This window comes from Pinus tabuliformis, chromosome J (assembly GCF_031772625.1).
Source record: "Pinus tabuliformis cultivar Carrire ecotype Pingquan chromosome J, CPIR1, whole genome shotgun sequence".
In the NCBI taxonomy this organism is placed as follows: Eukaryota; Viridiplantae; Streptophyta; class Pinopsida; order Pinales; family Pinaceae; genus Pinus; species Pinus tabuliformis.
Window position 1 is genome coordinate 209,712,983 of NC_142295.1, and position 19,904 is coordinate 209,732,886.

The 19,904-nt window shown below is 35.2% G+C and overlaps 1 protein-coding gene and 1 long non-coding RNA gene across 3 annotated transcripts; one reads left to right on the forward strand and one right to left on the reverse strand.

Moving 5' to 3' along the window:
• Nucleotides 1–714: 714 nt before the first annotated feature.
• LOC149226431 (uncharacterized) lies at nt 715–2,187 on the forward strand. The gene is made up of 4 exons (XM_089375288.1): nt 715–1,191; nt 1,386–1,472; nt 1,566–1,658; nt 1,831–2,187. The coding sequence occupies exons 1-4, from the start codon at nt 1,144–1,146 to the stop codon at nt 2,026–2,028; spliced, it is 426 nt and encodes a 141-aa protein (XP_089231414.1). The 5' UTR covers nt 715–1,143; the 3' UTR covers nt 2,029–2,187.
• Nucleotides 2,188–18,414: 16,227 nt separating this feature from the next.
• LOC149226432 (uncharacterized) lies at nt 18,415–19,586 on the reverse strand. 2 transcript variants are annotated; one of them, XR_016247038.1, is made up of 2 exons: nt 19,403–19,586; nt 18,415–18,755 (listed from the first exon to the last, which is right to left on the reverse strand). It is a non-coding gene; the product is annotated as an uncharacterized LOC149226432 (long non-coding RNA). The 2 variants fall into 2 exon arrangements; XR_016247039.1 differs by lacking the exon at nt 19,403–19,586 and adding an exon at nt 19,192–19,395.
• Between the last annotated feature and the right edge of the window lie 318 nt (nt 19,587–19,904).

The following is a 19,904-nucleotide window of genomic DNA, read 5'->3' on the forward strand; positions in this document are numbered from 1 at the left end:
ACTTACCAGTTAACTGTTGCACCTCCTCCTCCATGGCACTCCTAAAATGCTCATTGGCCATTTTTAATCGTCAGTTTTAACTTTCGAGTCTTGACTTTAGATATGGATGACCTTAGACTGATTCTTTGACTTTCACTCTTTACTTTTTTTTAGTTTGAGTTATATCAATTTACTATTCCAATTTTCAGGCTTAAGTATCTACTATAGTCTATTTTGGTTAGTACTAATTAGATTCTAGAATCATGAATTTAAATTTTAAATCAATTTAGAATCTAGAATGATGAATGATGAATTTAATTTTTAAATCAATTTAGATTCTAGAATGTTGAATAATGAATGATGAATATGGATCAATATAGTTCATTATTGAATCTCGTGGTGTATGAATGAATGATGTATGTATTAGTATGAATGATGAGTATGGATCAGTGTATTTCATTATTTAATTCAATCATGTACGAATCAATGTATTTATGCTTTCATTATTGAATATATATATATATATATATATATATATATATATATATATATATATATATATATATATATATATATATACCCCCATATCCCCCTGCCCCCTAATTTTACCTAAAATTTGAGGGTACTCTCACACGCCCCCCCTGTGCATCACCCCAGACATGCATCTCCCTATCCTAGAGTCTTGGTGGAACATTAGTTTTAACATGCCAACATAGAAGGGTTGAAAATATAGTATGACTTCATATTAAAATATGACCATGCCCTTCAAATTTGATGCCAGGTTGAAGAAGTATTTTAGGAAAAGTATTTTGAAGTGTGTTCTAGTGTTTGCCTTTTAGAAAATGTTAATCTTTTTTCAAGCTTTCTTTTCAGTTCTTATAACTGATTTGTTTGTTTTACTTTAGTGGTTTATTTATAATAGTTAAAAAGGCTTACGAGATTTAATGGAAACCTTTTATACCCACACCAGATATGCCAAAAAGACCTTAGACGTGTGAATGCCAATTTTGATGCACCGTTCATATTGTGCAGTTGTGATGTTTTTTGTTAACGATTGTGCTGAATAGCTTTGTGTCGAATGATGCAGGTACCTTCAAGACAATTTATACCACATACGGGAATCACATGAGATGGATCTAGATTTGAAGATAGAATTCTTCAAACATGTTAACTAATGCATTCAACTGTCCAATGTTCTTAGGTAGCGGTCTTGTAAGATTTCTTCTGACAATATCTGGTAACAAGAGTATTATTGTAATCATTAAAATGTTATAAATAAGATATATGAAATAAAAATTCAGGTATTGAATTTTTCATTAAACATTATTTAGAATGTATTAATACTTATAATAAGTATCTTAGACATGTATTTGTGTGAAAATAAATTGAATTGGTTTATGTTTAAGGACAAGGCATCCAAGGCGAGGTTAACCAAGACAAAAGTCACTCATCGTAGTGGCCAGAAAGGTTTAAAAGCACTGATAACAACCTTTGTAAGTATATTAAACATGTGATATTTTTTTAATAAATTTTGTACTAGAAGAAAGTCATTGTTATCTAATTTCTCCCTATTTACTGATTGATAGGAACTAAAATATGGAAGACCTCCAAATCATTTGGAAAAGGAGGTGCTGCAGCAAAAGAGATGGGTTGAATTTGTTGTTTGGATGGACTCTATGGTATGTAATCTTAGTTGGATTTCCAATATACTTTTAAACCATATTTTCATTTTATTTTTTAGTACTATTAGATATTATATCTTACCTCATTTTATGGTTAACATTGTATAACAAAAACATGTGTTGTGTTATGTAATTAATACTAACATGTAATATTGATTTTTTTTGTCAGAATGCTATAGGCAATGATTGCCAAGACGATGATCCAAATTATGTTCAACATATATCAGGAGATGATGAGGATGAGGATGAGGATGATGGTGGTGAAGGAGGAGATGATGATGATAGTTGCGGTGTTGGTGATGATGTGGATCAGAGTAATGAGGATGGTCAAGATGATCATGAGGATGATCTTGGTGGTGGTAGCTAGGCATGCACATGCATTGTTTTTTATGAAGAAATTATTGTGTAGAATGACATTGTTATGTTTAGATGGGTGTTGTGAATTTACCCTATATCAATGAGACATTTTGATTTTGTAATCATACGATGAGTTTGATTTATGTATGTTGTTAATTTATCGTAGAATAACGATATTCATGAAATATTTTGATTTGTTAATCATATTTGAATTTTACTTGTTTTGATTAAAAATAATACTGATTTTATTAGTATTATGTTGCTATTTTATACATGTTTTGAAAATTGTTAATGACACATTGTTATTTTTTTGGATGGATGTTGTCAATTTCTCTTATATTTCTTTACAAATGATTTTGAATTGTGATATCTGCTTTAATGATATTTAGAAACTATCATATATTTCACTATGAATCTATAAAGGGGGTTGTATATGTAAAGAAAAATATACTCTATATAAGAAGTCAAATGCGGATGTAACCATGGATGCAAAATTGAAAGTAAAATTGGATGTTAAACTAGGAATTAATACAAAATGCAAACAATTGACATACAAAGTGTTTTAAATTAGAAGTGAAAAATTGTGCAATATTTGACACAAAGAAGGGAACAAAACATGGCATACAAAAGGATATCAAATTGGGCAAAAACAAGGACACATAAATGGGCACCAAATTAGATGCAAAAAAAGACAACAACTAGATGTAAAATAAGATGCAAAGTTGAGCGTTAAAAAGAAGCAAAAAACGTTACAAATTAATATGCCAAATGATGATGCAAATAATGGTGTAAATTTGGGATGCAAACTTGGGTGCAAAAAAGGAAAAAAAAAAGATGTAAGAAAAGACATAAAACAAGATGCAAAATGGGGCTGAAAAAAGGTGAAACCAAGGATGCCATATTAGATGTAAAAAATGATTCCTAATCACATGCAAATTTAGGCTCGAACTCAGACACAAAATTATATGCAAATGTGGACACAAAATGAGGCAAAAAAAGATGCAAATTTGGATGGTGAAAACGATGTAAAACTAGACACCAAAAAAATGCAAAATTGGATGAAAAAGTCGGTGTAAATAATGGTGCAACATTGGACACAAGTAGACACAAAAAAATGGTGCAAAAAGGGGCATAAAATAGCTTAAAATTGGATGCAAAACTTGGTGCAAAAACAAATACAAAAGTAGACGTAAAAAATGACTCTAAATTGAATGTACCATTAGACACAAAATAAGATGCAAAGGTGGACACAACACATGACTCAACATAAGATGCAAATATAAATGCAAATTTGGATGCTCAAAATGATGTAACATTAGATGCAAGAGATGGTGTTAAAAATGATGCAAAATTGGATGAAACAAATGACGCAAAATATGGTGCAAAATGAGATGGGAAAAATGGAGACAAATCAAACGTAAATGTGGATGTAAAAAATGGTCCAAAAAAAGATGCAAAAATGGGCACAAAAATGGATGCAAAATTTGGTGCTAAATCAAATTCAACACATGGTGCAAAGATAGGCACCAAAGCTGGTGCAAAAATAGAAGCAAAAACTAGTGTAAGACTAGATACAAAACCTGGCGTAAGACTAGATGCAAAAACTGACACAAAATGGATGCATAAAAAGACGTTAAATTGGATTCAAAATACAGTGTAAACTTGACGCAAATGATGGTGAAAAAATGGAAGCAAAGAATGACACAAAATAGGAAGAAAAAGAGAATGAAAAATAGATGCAAAAAATGACACAAAACTAGAAGAAAACCTGTCATAAAATAAGATGCAAATCTTGGTTCAAAATTTGACGCAAAAAATGATGCATAGTTTGGTGTAAAAAATGATGCAAAATCTAGCATGAAAAAGGATGAAAAATCAGGTGCAAAAAAGGACGCTTTAAAAATTGTACAATAGAGCCAGATTTAGCGCCAGGTTGCTCATCACAATTACAAAAAAAATGCACTAAAATCTGGCGCTAAATCTGGCGCAAATCGCTGGTTTTGTTGTAGTGGTGGAATCTAAGATAAATGGCGTGGAATCTAAGGTAAATGGCGTGGAATCTAAGATAAAGGGCATGGAAGCTAAGATGGAGGATTCGATGGAAAATTTGAAGATAGATTTGAAGACAGACAAGGAAGAATTGAAGAAGTTGCTACAAGAAAGGGTCATTGATGGTGAAAAGATAGTAAAGGAAACTCATGATGAGAACAAAAGAAATGTTAATCATGATTCCATAGACTCTAATGTTGGATCGAAGACTCACCATGTTCCAAAAATCGATATGAGGAAGTTTGATGGCAAGGATCCCGCCACATGGATATTACAGATGGAGCAATTCTTCGATCTCAATAATGTGCAAAACACACAAAAGGTACGTATGGCAACTTTATATTTGGAACCAAATCAGTTTGTATGGTATCAATGGCTTTGTTCTCGTAAACAATTTATCACTTGGGCAATTTTTACGGAAGAATTGATAGCACATTATGAGGATACAAAAAGCAACACTTTTTTTAGCCAATTGATAAGTCTCAAACAAAAGGGTTCAATAATGGAGCACATTGAGGAGTTCCAAAAATTGAACATAAGGGTAAAAGATATTCCAGAGGAGCATAGGATTGATGTGTTCATAGGGTCTTTAAAGGATAATATCCAACATGATGTGCGCCTTTGGGAACCTGATTCATTAGAGAAGGCATTCAGGTTAGCAAGAAAAATGGAAAGCAAAATTATGGCAACTAGGAAGCATACCATTCACAACTATAAAGACGGAAGTGTTGTTGCCCATAGTCTTCCACAACCTACAAGGTTGACACCACAACAATTGGAAGAAAAAAGAGCAAAAGGGCTTTGTTACAATTGTGATAGCAAATACACAAAAGGTCATAAGTGTGCTGAGAAGAAATTATTCTACATAGATTGTGAAGAGGAAGAAGAAAAGGAGCAAGAAAGGTCAAAAGAAGAGGATATATTCCAGGAACAAAGCCTAGATGAAGAACAAATAAATCCGACCATATCTTGTAATGCATTGGTGGGAATTACCACTCCTCAAACCATCAAGATAGAAGGACAAATCAAGAAGAAAAAGGTAATAGTGTTGATTGATTCAGGAAGCACCCACAATTTTATTCATTGTAGGGTAGCAAAAGAATTGAATTGCTTCCTATATCCAGCACCAGAGTGTCAAGTGATGATTGCAAATGGAGGAACAATAAATTGTTCTGGAAAGTGCCATAATATCAAGCTATCCATGGGAGAATATGTATTGACTAGCCCAATGCTTTCCATTCCAATGGGAGGTGCTGATGTTGTACTAGGAGTCCAATGGCTACAATCCTTGGGTACAATAGCTTTTAATTTTCAAGAACTTTTCATGAAATTTTCTGTGGAAGGAAAGGAAGTTGAATTAAGGGGTATTGCAGGGAAACCAGGAAAGATAATCAGCTCTAATGGCATGACAAAGCTTCTAAAAAAGGAGCAAAGAGGTGTAATTGCACAATTATGTTCGCTAGATGTTTCCACATTGGAATCATCTATTTCTCCAGATCTCCAAAAAGTCCTGGACAATCATTCCAAGGTATTTGAGACTCCCAAAGGTCTCCCACCTATGCGTGATCATGATCATGCTATTCATCTGATTCCAGGAAGTGTTCCTCCAAACATCAGGCCGTACAGATATCCATATGTCCAAAAAAGTGAAATTGAACGTATGGTTGCAGAAATGCTAGAGGCTGGTATAATTCAACCGAGTCAAAGTTCTTTCTCAGCTCCAGTAGTATTGGTGCACAAGAAGGATGGATCATGGCGCATGTGTCCAGATTATAGGGAGCTCAACAAGCTCACTATTAAAGATAAGTTCCCCATTCCTGTTATTGATGAATTACTGGATGAATTGCATGGATCAATTTACTTCACCAAGTTGGATCTTCGTTCGGGATATCATCAAATCAGAATGAAGATTGAAGACATTCCGAAAACAGCATTTAGAACTCATGAGGGTCATTATGAATTTTTGGTCATGCCTTTTGGCCTTACCAATGCACCTTCAACATTTCAAGGTTTGATGAATTCAATTTTCAAACCATTCCTTAGAAAATTTGTGTTAGTATTTTTTGATGATATACTAATCTACAACAAGTCTTGGAAGGATCATGTTGAACATGTTGACAGGGTGCTACAACTATTGGAGGAGAAACAATTATATGCAAAAAGATCCAAATGTTTCTTTGGAGTCCAGGAGGTGGAATATTTGGGTCATATTGTATCTCATGAAGGAGTTAAGGTAGACCCTAGCAAAATTAAAGCCATTAAGGAATGGAAAATCCCCACATCCATAAAGCATCTGCGAGGATTTCTTGGGTTGACAGGGTATTATCGCAAGTTTGTTAAGAATTATGGGAGAATAGCAGCACCTCTAACAACATTATTGAAGAAAGATTCATTTTCATGGACTTCGGAAGCAACAAAGGCCTTTGAACATCTTAAAGAGGCAATGTGCCAAGCACCGGTCTTAGCTACACCGGACTTCACAAAAACCTTTATTGTGGAATGTGATGCTTCAGGAAATGGAATTGGTGTTGTTCTAATGCAAGATGAAAGACCCATTGCTTTTGAAAGTCGTCCAATCAAGGGAAAGTTTTTAAGCAAAGCTATTTATGAGAAGGAAATGTTGGCAATACTCCATGCACTTAAGAAATGGCGACCCTACCTAATGGGAAGACACTTCAAGGTAAAAACGGATCATGATAGCCTTAAATACTTTTTAGAACAAAGATTATCCTCTGAAGAGCAACAAAAGTGGGTCACAAAGATGTTGGGTTATGACTTTGAAATCATCTACAAAAAAGGGAAGCAAAATGTGGTGGCAGATGCACTCTCAAGAAAGGATGAGGATGTGGAAGCATTGTTGTGTGCCATTTCTATTATCCAACCAGATTGGATAAACGAAGCAAGGGAGGAATGGAAGAATGATGAAGAAGTGTGGGCACTTATTCAAAAGCTACAACAAGATTCCAGTACTTCTGATACATTTAGCTGGAAAAATGATTCGTTATGGTACAAAGATCGCTTATACCTCTGTAAGAATTCCCAGCTAAAACAAAAGATTCTTATGGAATTGCACACTTCTCCCTTAGGAGGGCACTCAGGATTTTTAAAAACTTACCACAGGGTTAAGAAGGAATTTTTTTGGGATGGCCTTAAATCAGATATTCAAAAGTTTGTGGCGGAATGTTTGGTTTGCCAGCAAAATAAAGTTGAAACAATTAAGACACCAGGTCTATTACAACCTTTATCCATTCCAAGCCAACGTTGGGAGGAGGTTTCAATGGATTTTATCACAGGTTTACCCAAGTCTGAGGGAAAGAGTGTCATCATGGTGGTAGTTGACAGACTTACCAAGTATGCACACTTTTGTGCATTATCACATCCATTTAAAGCCAGTACAGTTTCTACTGCATTTATGGAAACAGTTCAAAAGCTACATGGAAACCCAAAGATTATTGTAAGTGACAGAGATCCCATTTTCACTGGAAATTTTTGGACAGAATTATTTTCTTGTCTTGGTACTCAGTTAGCTCATAGCTCATCTTATCATCCTCAATCTGATGGGCAAACTGAGATAGTAAACAAATGTTTGGAAGGATATCTTCGTTGCTTTGTATCTGATAAACAAACACAATGGGTCAAACCTCTGGCTGAATGGTGGTATAACACTTCCTTCCATACAGCAACAAAAATGACCCCATTTATGGCACTTTATGGGTATCAACCACCATCCATCACATCATATTTAAGAGAAAATTCTAAGGTTCAGGCAGTGGAACATCACATCGAACATCAACAACAAGTCCTCCAACTCTTAAAGGATAACCTCGTGTTGGCACAAAATAGAATGAAACAACAGGCAGATCAACATCGCAGTGAAAGAAGTTTTGATGTAGGTGATTGGGTATTCCTACAGCTACAACCATATAAGCAAATGTCCCTAAAGCAAGCTAAGAAGGATAATAAATTATCACCAAAGTATTATGGTCCATACAAGGTGTTGGAAAAGATTGGTACTATGGCATACAAATTGGAGCTTCCTGCAGCTTCTCGATTGCACCCAGTTTTCCATGTTTCATGTTTAAAGAAAGTTATAGGTGACAAGCTCCCAATTCAAACAATATTGCCAGAACTTGACGAGGAAGGAAAAATTATATTGGAACTGGAAGCAATCACAGAAACAAGAACTCGACAGCTACGAAATCGATCAATTTCAGAGTATCTTATCAAGTGGAAGAACTTATCCGCTGAAGATTCCACATGGGAGGATGAGAATTTTATGCAGAAGTATCCAGAACTGCTCAAGCATTGAGGACAACACTTTTTTGAAGGAGAGGGGCATGTTGGGTCCCTATAATACTAGTGATTACCCCATTACTATTGTAGTTATACCCCCTATTTATATTGTTGTGCCCCTATTACCCCCATATTGTTATTTCTGTGCCCCATAGAATCCCTCTATTGTTATTTTTGTGGCTTTATATTATTATTGTTAGGTCGGCTGGATTATATTGTGACTCCTTAGACTCCTATATATAGAAAGGAGGTTTTGTCATTTGTATCATCCAAGAATTGTTCATTTATGTAATGTAAAGGAGGTTGCCCCCTCGAAGAGGCTGAATTCTAAGGCGTGGATCTCTCTTTTCTATCTTTTTGTGAGCTGGTTTCATAACACCACCCCACTCAATTTTGAAACCATGGAACAATCCAACTCAACTAAGTAAATGAACCCCGTCACACCATGGCTATCTGAAAATGGCAAGGCAAGGCTCAATACAAGTGTCACACCTAGAAAAACCCATGCCAATGATAACAAGAGAGCCAAACACACACATGAATGTACCATGAATGAAAAACTAGCAAATAAATTTCTTACATGCAACTTGATGTCTGCAAAGTAATCCCATTGTAGTCGCTTGATCCAATTCTTCCTTGCTTGATCCTTTCTTCCCTCTAATTTTTCCCCTTCCTTTTCCTTCCTTTGTCCAATGATATAGTGCTCCAATAATGCTCCAAGTGTGCAAGAGTATCAGAGAGAGAATAGAGAGAGAGAGCTCCAAAACTGAACTAACAAAATCTAACACTGATAAAAGTTGTAAGCTGATCTTCAAAAGCCTTTTTATCAATGAGGCCTCCATTTTCTTCAATTTTCTCCTCACATGAAACTTGTGACCTTTCACCTTCCTTTTCTCCTATTTTTGTATATTTTCATAAATAAAATGCCAATAAATGTCTCTTTTCCTTTTCAAAGCCTTTCCCATTACCTTTGCCAATTTTCTTAGCCATAATAAACAAAAATGAACACCCACTAGGATGTTTTGCCAAACTTACAGCTTGGAATACGTGTCCCATGACCTTGGTCTTATTTTTATTTATTAAGTTTATTACGTGGATTTTTAGCTATGGATGTTACTGAACCCTCCCCCTTGGGGGAACACCGTCCTCGGTGTTCACTAAGGACTAGATCTCTGAGCCAGCCAGCAGTGTCCCCTTCCCTACAACATCAACTCCTTCACACATTAGGTACGGTGTGATGTTTATCCTCTTGAAGTTTGTCATGTATTATTAGGCAAACCACACTTGTGCAAGCATCATGTTTTTTATGATTCTAAGCCTCACACTATGCTTATTACTTTGAGCAATAAGCTATACCAAATACTATAAGTAGCACCGCCTACCCACATCTCTTTGTTCTCTACAAAGCAATGCAATAAGATCATTTCCAAGACTAGGAAATTTGTCTTCCTTATGATTCACCACGAGGGCAAGAAGAATATTGTGGCCACATCCACATCCTCCAAACAGGGCTCTGCCGCATGACAATAGTATATGGAAAGGGTTGTGGAGGAGTACAAGGGGATCTTTACATCACCAACATGGGTACCCCTACACTATCAGGTCAAGCACTACATCGATATGACCCCAGGTATGCCACTCCCCAACGGACCAATATACCAATACTTTCTTTCGGAGAATGATGAAATCAAGAGGTAGATTCAGGAGTCATTGCAGAAAGGGCACATTAGGCCAAGTTCATCACCCTTTGGGAGTTTGATCATGTTGGTACAGAATAAGGATGAAACCTAGAGGTTTTGTATTGACTATCAGACTTTGAATAAGATCACTGTGTAGAATAGGTATCCAATCCCATAGATTGAAGACCTTCGATAACAGATAAAGGGAATCAAATATTTCACCAAGATTGAGATGAAGTCTAGTTGTCACCTAGTACTTATTAAACCCTCCAATGTGTGGAAGACTACCTTCAAATCCAAGGAGGGCCTTTTTGAATGGTTGGTCATGCCTTTTGGGTTGATGAATGGCCTCGCAATCTTCATGTGGCTAATGGATGACATCTTATGGCCCTTCACCAACTCATTCGTGGTTGTGTATTTGGACGACATCTTGAGATTCTTCAGCTAGATTTGGGAAGAGCACCTCCACCATATTCGACAGGTCCTCCAAACCCTACAACAACACAAATTGTGTGCCAATTTGGAGAAATGCACTTTTGGTATGACCCATATTCAATAACTGGCGTACATAATTGATGAGCTAGGTGTGCATGTGAACCCAACCAAGAGACACGTTATTCAATATTTACCAACCCCAAACATTCTAACAAAGCTTCACAAATTTGTGGGTCTTTCCAATTTCTACCGTAGGTTTGTGTTAGGTTTCTCTCATATCACTTGGCCTTTGAGCCAAGTCACCAAGGGAGGAGAGAAAGAAAGGTTCTTTTGGTATGAATCATAGTGGAAGGAATTTGTCAATTTGAAGCATTGACTTTTCTTTGCACCAGTGCTCACATTACCATACTCGCGACAACCATTTGAGATTGAGAAAGATGCCTCTGACTATGTTATTGGTGTAGTCATTAATCAAGAGGAGCATCTAGTGGAATATCATAGTGAGACACTTTCAGACATATTACAAAAGAATCCCCCCTATGACAAAGAGATTTATTCCATTGTGAATCCCTATCGACAATGGAAGCATTATATTCTAGGGAAGGAAATAGGCATCCACACAGACCACCGACCGCTACAGTTCATATAGACATAAGGAAAGTTGCAGAATGGTCGCCATCAGGAATGGTCCACATACGTGCAACAATTCCATTTGAGAAATAAGTACAAGAAGGGAAACACTAATAATGTTGCAGACTAAAACCACCCCTCCCACATTTACCCAAATCCACAAACTTTCCAAGGTAAACATGATATGAGAGTAACTGTGTGAGACCCAATTTCTAGGATGCAATTATTGAAAATGGGGTGCACATGTCTAGAACTAACTGCAAACAACCAGGGACACATGATCACATTGTTATCAACCTCATTTGACCCAACACTATTTCATTTTAGTTTTGTTTCCTTAAATTTAATACAACTTTCTATTTTTGGCATTTTTTCGAGTTCTAAATGTTTGAGGCCATTTTGAGGGCCTAAATGACACTTTCGGGGAAAACAGACTCGCCAAAAGCGCGAGCCCATTTTATTATTTTATATTTGGCCTCCTCATGGACATCTTCGAAAGAAGATATTATGATAGTCAAACGAAGATCGTATGACTAAGTTATGACCCTCAGAATTTGGAGGTTTGAATTACTCATTGATTAAAACACTTTGTGTACTTGTATGTTATAAATACATATATGTTCATTAATTCAATAATCTTACCACAGAATCATAATTAACACAATGAGAAGATAAGCATTCAATCTTGAATCAAAACTTGACCTAGACTATCTAGAACACACTAGACATTTCCTCAAACAATTGGTCAACATGTAATATACAAATCACAAATGCATATTTAAACATAGGGGTCTGATAATTATCCAAGAATCGCTAATAAGTTCTAATGCCCTCTCATAATAGCTACAATAACATATACTAGCTGATGCATCCATTAACCAATCATCAACAAATCAAACACAACAAGAGCCATAACCATTATACATCATATAACCAACAAATGGGTTACATATACACCATGATAAAAAAACCACCAAAGCCAGATAATAACAAGTATAATTTCTCATGGAAATGTAATAGGGAAAGATATCTTATTAACATATGCAAATCCAACCAAGTCAGGGACTTGCACGTACCACTCGAACATAGATTGGGCTAAACCAAATATCTTGTTCAACCAATCACCCATATGCCATATTCCAAGCATGAATGTGAGATTCACAACAAAACCAACCAGAGCTTCCTCAGGATTTACCGTGTATCCCGTCAATACCAGTCAAGGGATTCATAGGCCTTAACAATAAACATACACAACCAGGGTATACTGTAATCTTTCCATATACTGGTTAAGGGATCTCTATGCCCTATACAAGCCTAAATGACTATGGATCTATCCACCTAAATTATGTGGAATTTTCTCATCTCCACCCTCAAGATTTACCGTGTATCCCACCATTACTGGCTAAGGGATTCCTAGGCCTTTGGGGATTTTCCTCAAACCAGCCGACTCAGTTTCGAAATCATCCAACAATCCAGCTCAAGCATGTAAAAGAATCCCATCACACCATGGCTATCGGGAAATGGCAAGGCAAGGCTAAAAACCACTGTCACAACTAGAAAAACCCATGCCAATGAAAATAATAGAACCAAACACACACATGCATGTACCATGCATGTCAAAACTAGCAAGGACATATTACATGCAACTCGATAACTACAAGTAATCCCATTGTAGCTGCTTGATCCAACTCTTCCTTGCTTCATCCTTGCTTCCCTATGATTTTTTTGTCCTTCCTTTGTCTTCCTTTCTCTGGAAGACCAACTATGTACCCAAACTTGGAAATAACTCTATCTAGAACCGGGGTGAACTTAGCATCTATGTATGAAAGAACTTTCTTTGGAATACCATGCAACATTGCTATCTTTCGGATGAAGACGGTGCTACCTCACTAGCTAAATAATTCATTAGAGGAAATTTGATTTTAAATGGTTATATTGAATTTCCATGTCATAATGTGTAAACAAATCAAAACTCTTTAAATTTTAATAGAGATACACGTGTGACTAGGCACCCAATATGACTTGGCAATTTTTTTAATAATATAATTTAGCTACCTTAATCGTGAATGGTGCGAAAGTGACCCGAAACTATATTAAATATTGAAAATAAAATTAATATCTTAATGTATAAAAGTTATAATACCAAGAATATTTTTAATGAAGGGTAATTCATGGGATAAGTGTGTTTTCAATTAGTGGAAATCATGGGTAGTCTATCCACAATATTTAGAAACAAAGTACCAAAAATTATTAATATTTTTAAATTTTTAAATATTAGGTTTTTTCAATTTAAAAAAAAAAATTCCATTTGCAATTACTAGCATTTTACATTTTATTTTATTTTGATATGTTTTTCTTTCTAGTGTTACAAATTTATATTTTTTATTTTTTTCTAAAAAATTAAGTAATATACTTTTAAAATTATCCATAACTTCATTTTAAAAATAGAATTAATAGCTAGTTTATTTTTCAAACTATGCACAAATATTTAGAAACCAAGTACCTAAAATTAGTAATATTCTCAAACTTTTAAATATTAGATTTTCTCACAGTTAAAAAAGCTTCCATTTGCAATTAGTAGCATTTTACATTTTATTCTAATTTGATATTTTTTTCTTTTAGGTTTTAGAAATTTATATTTTTGTTTTGTTTTGTGTTTTAAAACTTAAGTAAATATATTTAAAAAAAAAAACATATTTTCATTTTTAAAAAAATGGAATGAATATCTTGTTTATTTTTCAAAATTGTTGGCTTTTGATATTTTGTTAGTTTTATAAATTTATATTTTTTGTTTTTTGTTTTTAAAACTTTAAATAATATATTTTTAGAAATATTCCTCTTTTCATTTTAAAAATGGAATGAATAGCTTATTTGTTTTTCATCCTTATGAATGGGCGTGGAATGAATAGTTTATTTATTTTTCATCCTTATGAATGGCTCGAAATCACAAGTCAAGTCAATTATTTTAGATAATGTGGAAATTGCAAGTTATGTCAATTATTTCAGATAATCACTTCGTAATGGCCGAGTAGGGCTGGAAATCATAGCTCGAGAGAATCACTAGGACATGACCAAGTAGGGTTGGAAATAACAAGTCGATATAATCACTAGGCAATGGTCGAGTAGGGCTGGAAATCACAAGTCACACCAATAATTTCAAAGTTATGCACTTCAATTATTTCAAATAATCGCTACGCAATGGACAAGTAGGGTTTCAAATAATCGCTACGCAATGGCCAAGTAGGGTTGGATATCATAGATCATGCTAATCATTTCAAAGTTCTGCAGGGAGCACCACTTATTTCAAAATTCAGCAGGGAGGTTTTGTCACAGTTTCTGATATTGGAGAGAATATTGGTTGACGGTTACCTTCAATATCTATCAACATGCTCGATCATTTAATTCCTCTCCCCTTCAAATAAAAAATTAGATAAAGTTCTCACATGGAAGCCATTGATGCACCATCCAAATTGAGTGTGAAGCCATTTGATCAAAAAAATCCACATTGTTGGTGACCATTTGAGTTAAATTTGAAGACATTTCACTGGATGTGAATCCAATTGATGATTTGAATAATAGGTTCTCTTATTAATAACAAGAGGAAAAGAAGAGTACCCATCCACTAGAGTAACTTTCAAAGCTTGAATTTAATATGGATAATTATTCATTGGTTAGCTTTTGAACCCAGTATCACTTAACAAGTTACAAATTGAATCTTTTTACTCTTCTGTGGAACGATTTTGAATTCATTTTTTTTCAGGTCAAGGTAATGATTCTTCTCCAATGTAATCTTTACAATGAACATGTTCTTATAACCATCGTAGTTGATGAGGTCTACATTGAAATATTCCTCTTAGAGAGAACACGTGGCCCTTTTGTTCATAGGCTTGGAATCACACGGAGGCTCCAATGTCAGTTCGTAATGATGGATAAACATAGGTTTTCTTAAAATATTAATTTAAAAATGGTTCATTATAATCGCCAGTGGCCTCTCTTTGAGAGAACACTTGAGTCTTCTGTTCATAGTCTTTGGAATCATACAGAGGCTCCAATGTCACCTTGTTATGATTAATAAACCTAGGTTTCGTTAAAAAAATCACTGAAAATGGTTCATTATAATCACTAGTGGCCTCTCTGGGTTCTCTTCCCCTGTCCATATTTCATTTTGTTTCTATCTCTTCTCATAGTATGTGGATATATTTTAGAACATATCCTTGCCATTTTAGAGTCCCATATATGTGTGGAAACAACTTGCAATTAAAATTTGTGTTAATCCTTCTAGATCTTGTCTGAGATACTATTTCTCATCTTGAGTGAAAAAAGGATGGTGGTGAATTTTGAGTATCTTCTTCATTTTGTAACATAGTTCTCATGTTATTGATAATAATCCTTGAATGAAATTTCCCTAAAGACATGTTGCGACAATCTTGTGAATAACAAGCTATGAGGAAGGACCTCTGGACAATGGCAGTTTGTAGCTAACACGGAACAACGAGGACCTCGGTCAAATTGCGATGACCGTTGGCCTATGGAGACCGCGCAATGGCGGAAACTAGCAATTGGGAAGACCAGTTCAAAAAACATAGGTCGTTTTTAATCGCGCATTGCTGGGAAAAACCCCTCGAGAAGGAAAAGCCCTGGGCGCACGGTCGCAGGGGAAGCTAAGAAACCTTGGGAAAAGCGCTAAAACCAACAGGTGGGTCTCGCGCTCCAAAACCGGTGAAATATCAGACGCATTTCAGGCAGTAAGCAGGTTTGGTAGAGGACCAAGCGATGCCATACGTTGAATGACGCGTGTCGCCCTCATCGCGGGCTAACGGTCGAGCAAGTCACCTGCACGATAAAAGCGATGACTGTAGGATCTGGAGGCCCCAGATCTAACGACGGAGATTGCACCCGATGGGAAACCGGATTTGGAAGGAGGAATAAACTACAACGCATAAAATTTTGAAGTCCGATTTGACTGCTAAGCTGGCAGATGAATCATTTCACAAAGTAACAGAAATAACGAAGCGTTCGAGGAAGACCTGATGCTCAGTTCGTGAGAGAACAAGTGGCCACCTCCTGTGAAATGTTACATAGTGGTGATGACACAGAAGCAACGAATTTCAAGCGAACAGAGGTAGGCGAACTGAAGAGATAGAAGAGGAAGAAAACAGTCAAGGGACGGACTGGATTTAAGCCACAAACAGACAAAGAACAGAGACAAGAAGGAGATAGAGGAGACAGAACAGAGAGTGAACCAAGAAGCAGAGAACATAAGAAGTTGAGTTGACCTGCAAAGCTAAGGCAGCATTGAGTAGACAGAACCGACAAGGCTCGAGAGGTTCAAGCAATCCCTGTGAGGATATCTGTCGGGAACTGAGTACCAAATTGAACTCATCCCATCAAGACCAATTGAGGTCGAGACTTGGTAAGGGGGAGTCTATGTACTCTAGTGGCTTGGGGAATCGAAGTACCACCCTACTAAGCATCATCTGTTCCAGGAGACTCAATTTGAGCTCCTCATTGTAAAAACTTTGCTTAAAGACACAATGGAAAAAGGCCACCATTGAAAGCTGGAGCAGGAGACATAGCCCAGGAGGATTGGGTGAACTCCTTATTAATTTGTTGTGTTCTTGCATTTGCTTGTTGTGTTTCTCTTACTGTTTTCCAATCCTGTGTATTTCACAATCTTATCGATCCGTTGCTTAAAATAACATAGGCATATCACCAGCACATGAGTCTGTAATACCTACATTAATTAACTGAGATCATACATAAGTGATTTTCATATCAATATATAGTTGATATTATTAATATAATTCAAGTATATATATAAATCTTGTAAATTACATTCATAAATATATAATAATTATTAACCATAATATAATGGTGAGAATAAATACATATTATTATTAATAAGAAATAAATGTTATTATGATGTTATATATAGATTATATTAAAGTTCTAAATATAAATATTAATATATTAACAAAATATTATGTAACCACTAATATTATATTAATATACAAAAAAAAAGTTAATGTAAGAACTATATAAATATAGATATAAAATACTATAGCTTTTATGATTTATAGACTTATTAATGATTAGAAATAGTTAGATTTTAACAAAATACACTTCAAAGTTATTAATGTGGTGGGTGGTGGATATATAGCCTTATGCGTCTATATCAACCACATTGCTTCATGTGTTGTGCATTTGAGAAGACAAATATTCTGTTTCCAAAGCTTGATAAAAAAAATTACATTGGGTTTCATAAGCTTCACTTAAAAATTATGTAGATGTAATAAGGTATATAATGTATAAACGTTAAAATACCATATTGAAACGGGTTAAATTAGTGAGACACATAATTATAACTTAGAGTACACTTTACAAGATACTATGAAAATCAAGTCAATAAGGTATAATGAAAATGAATGTTATCTAGTTCATATTTATAATCTTTATAATTAAAAGATATAATATTCACTACTAGTGATAAAGTATTATATATATATATATATATATATATATATATATTAAAAAGTTGGTTATAGAATTCATTCATAATTCATAAATTAAAATCACCAAATGCTTTAGACAACCTATCTATACTCTACACATTTTCCTTAGACTACTTCTTACTCTACCTTCTTTATCTACCTCCAATATCTCACCATACCAACGCTCCTATCTCTTTAAAGCTTTCCCACTTGAGTTGTTTATAACACTTCTCCAAATCTGAGCCAACATAGCCAAGGCCTACATGCTTTGGAGATCCAATCTTGATGACTCAAATCACTTTTCAATTTTGATGGTTCTTTAGCCATCATGGGTTAAAAATCAAGCCACACAACCTTGGGCTGGTACCACAACTTAAGCATTTGATTCAATATATCCGGAGTCTAGTTCCAGTGAGGAGGATAAGCGTCTACATAAGACAAATTCCCCAATACCAAGATTATTTCATGACTTCACCCTAAAAACTTTGAACACTTTGTGACCAAGTGCTTTTACCATGTCCTCTATTGAACATACCAGAATAGACGTTGGATAAACCTGGTACAGGTTTATCTTCATAAGGAGGATAGTTTGAATTTTGTAATTGAGGAAGCACTAAAATTAGGTTTGGCCCATTCAGAACGTGATTAAATTTTTAATGGTTAGTTAAAGCATGGCCTAAATTTTGTATTGAATAGAGATAGGTAGGAATATGTAAATGTAAATATATAACCATATGGAAAATGTAATAATCCCTTGACTGGTTTGAAACCAAAAAATAACATGAATCAACATGCACATCATCTTAGTACACAAGCATCTCATAATCAAAACCTGTTGAGTTATTTTATTTATTATTAGTTGCCAAGCAAACAGTAACACTAATGAAGGCCTGCCTGTTGTATCTATCCATAACTGAGACTTGGCAAATAACTAGTTGCTTCAATGTTATAGCCAGATCAGGCAGGCAGACAAATTGGCGGGATGGAATTTGTCTATTTGTGGCCATCAATGGCGACTACGGCTGCTTTTTCCTTTCGGCCAGCGGTCGTAGGGGCAAAGTCTCCCTTGGCGCAACATGAAATGCAGCCTCTCTCATCCAAATAACAGCACCTCTTGCATCCAAACACATAGTGGTCACTAACTGGTGGCTCCACCGGCCCTAGACGAAAACATATAAAACAATTTTAGAATCCGTAGGAAACTCAGTACAGATCCTCTGCAACATATGAATTTCTTGGGAAAGAGGAGGAAAAAAAAAACAGAGACGAGTGATGAAATGAGCAATGTCTATAGGGACCATAATTTTGTTAGGAAAGTTTTTTTTGGTAGTCAGATTTAGATTTTCTTTTTTCTAAAAAAATTTAACTATATTTGTTTAAATTGTTTTTGATTTTGGAAATGGATTTAATACTATCAAAAATCTCTAGAATACTCCAAAATATATATTGAAGCTCCATAATTGTAACCCAAATTTCCCAAAATTACTATCAGATTTTCCTGGTTAAATTGTTTTTATTATTTTTCAATAAAAATTATAAACTTGTTATACTACTCTGATGAAATATCCTGGAATAATGAAACTAGGTGTATTCTACCTGATAGCTTCTTGCTATTTTCAATGGCATCACCAACCTCTGTAACTGTAACGGGAGATACCAGGAAGAAGGAAAAAACACAAATGCCCAAAAATAATACGATCTTGGAAGCCATTATTAACAAATTTCACAAAGAAATGAATCTGATTTAGACGATGGATATCACAAGAGGAGTTGAGGGCATAAATAGAGAAATTGCCACAGTGAGTACCTGATCGCGTCTTGTTATTTCCAATGGCATCACCAACCTCTGTAACTGTAACGGGAGATACCAGGAAGAAGGAAAAAACGCAAATGCCCAAAAGTAATACGATCTTGGAAGCCATTATTAACAAATTTCACAAAGAAATGAATCTGATTTAGACGATGGATATCACCAGAGGAGTTGAGAGCATAAATAGAGGAATTGCCACAGTGAGTACAGTAGTGTGAAATATTAAATATATTATTGTGGACTCCACCTCAGGATTTGATTACAGTGGCAATCAGATAGGAGTCAAACATGGCTGGCAAGATGAGAGACAACGGGACAAGGGATAAGATCGAATTACGTGAGTTGTACGTGAGCTTTCGCATTTTCTAGCAATTCATGAGCATAGATGATTTGGTTGCGGTCTTTTTGTTTTAATTGGTTGAATTTAATTGGATTATAGATTTTATGAATAGTTGGAAAGTTGATGGACAGTAGTGAAAGTGAATTGTTTAAATTTTAC

Bases quoted from the DNA above. Each gene is read 5' to 3' on its own strand.
- LOC149226431 (XM_089375288.1), top strand. From the start codon at position 1,144: ATGTTAACTAATGCATTCAACTGTCCAATGTTCTTAGGTAGCGGTCTT. The intron at 1,473-1,565 runs GTAAGTATATTA...ACTGATTGATAG, and splicing joins AAGCACTGATAACAACCTTT to GAACTAAAATATGGAAGACC. The intron at 1,659-1,830 runs GTATGTAATCTT...TTTTTTTGTCAG, and splicing joins TTGTTTGGATGGACTCTATG to AATGCTATAGGCAATGATTG.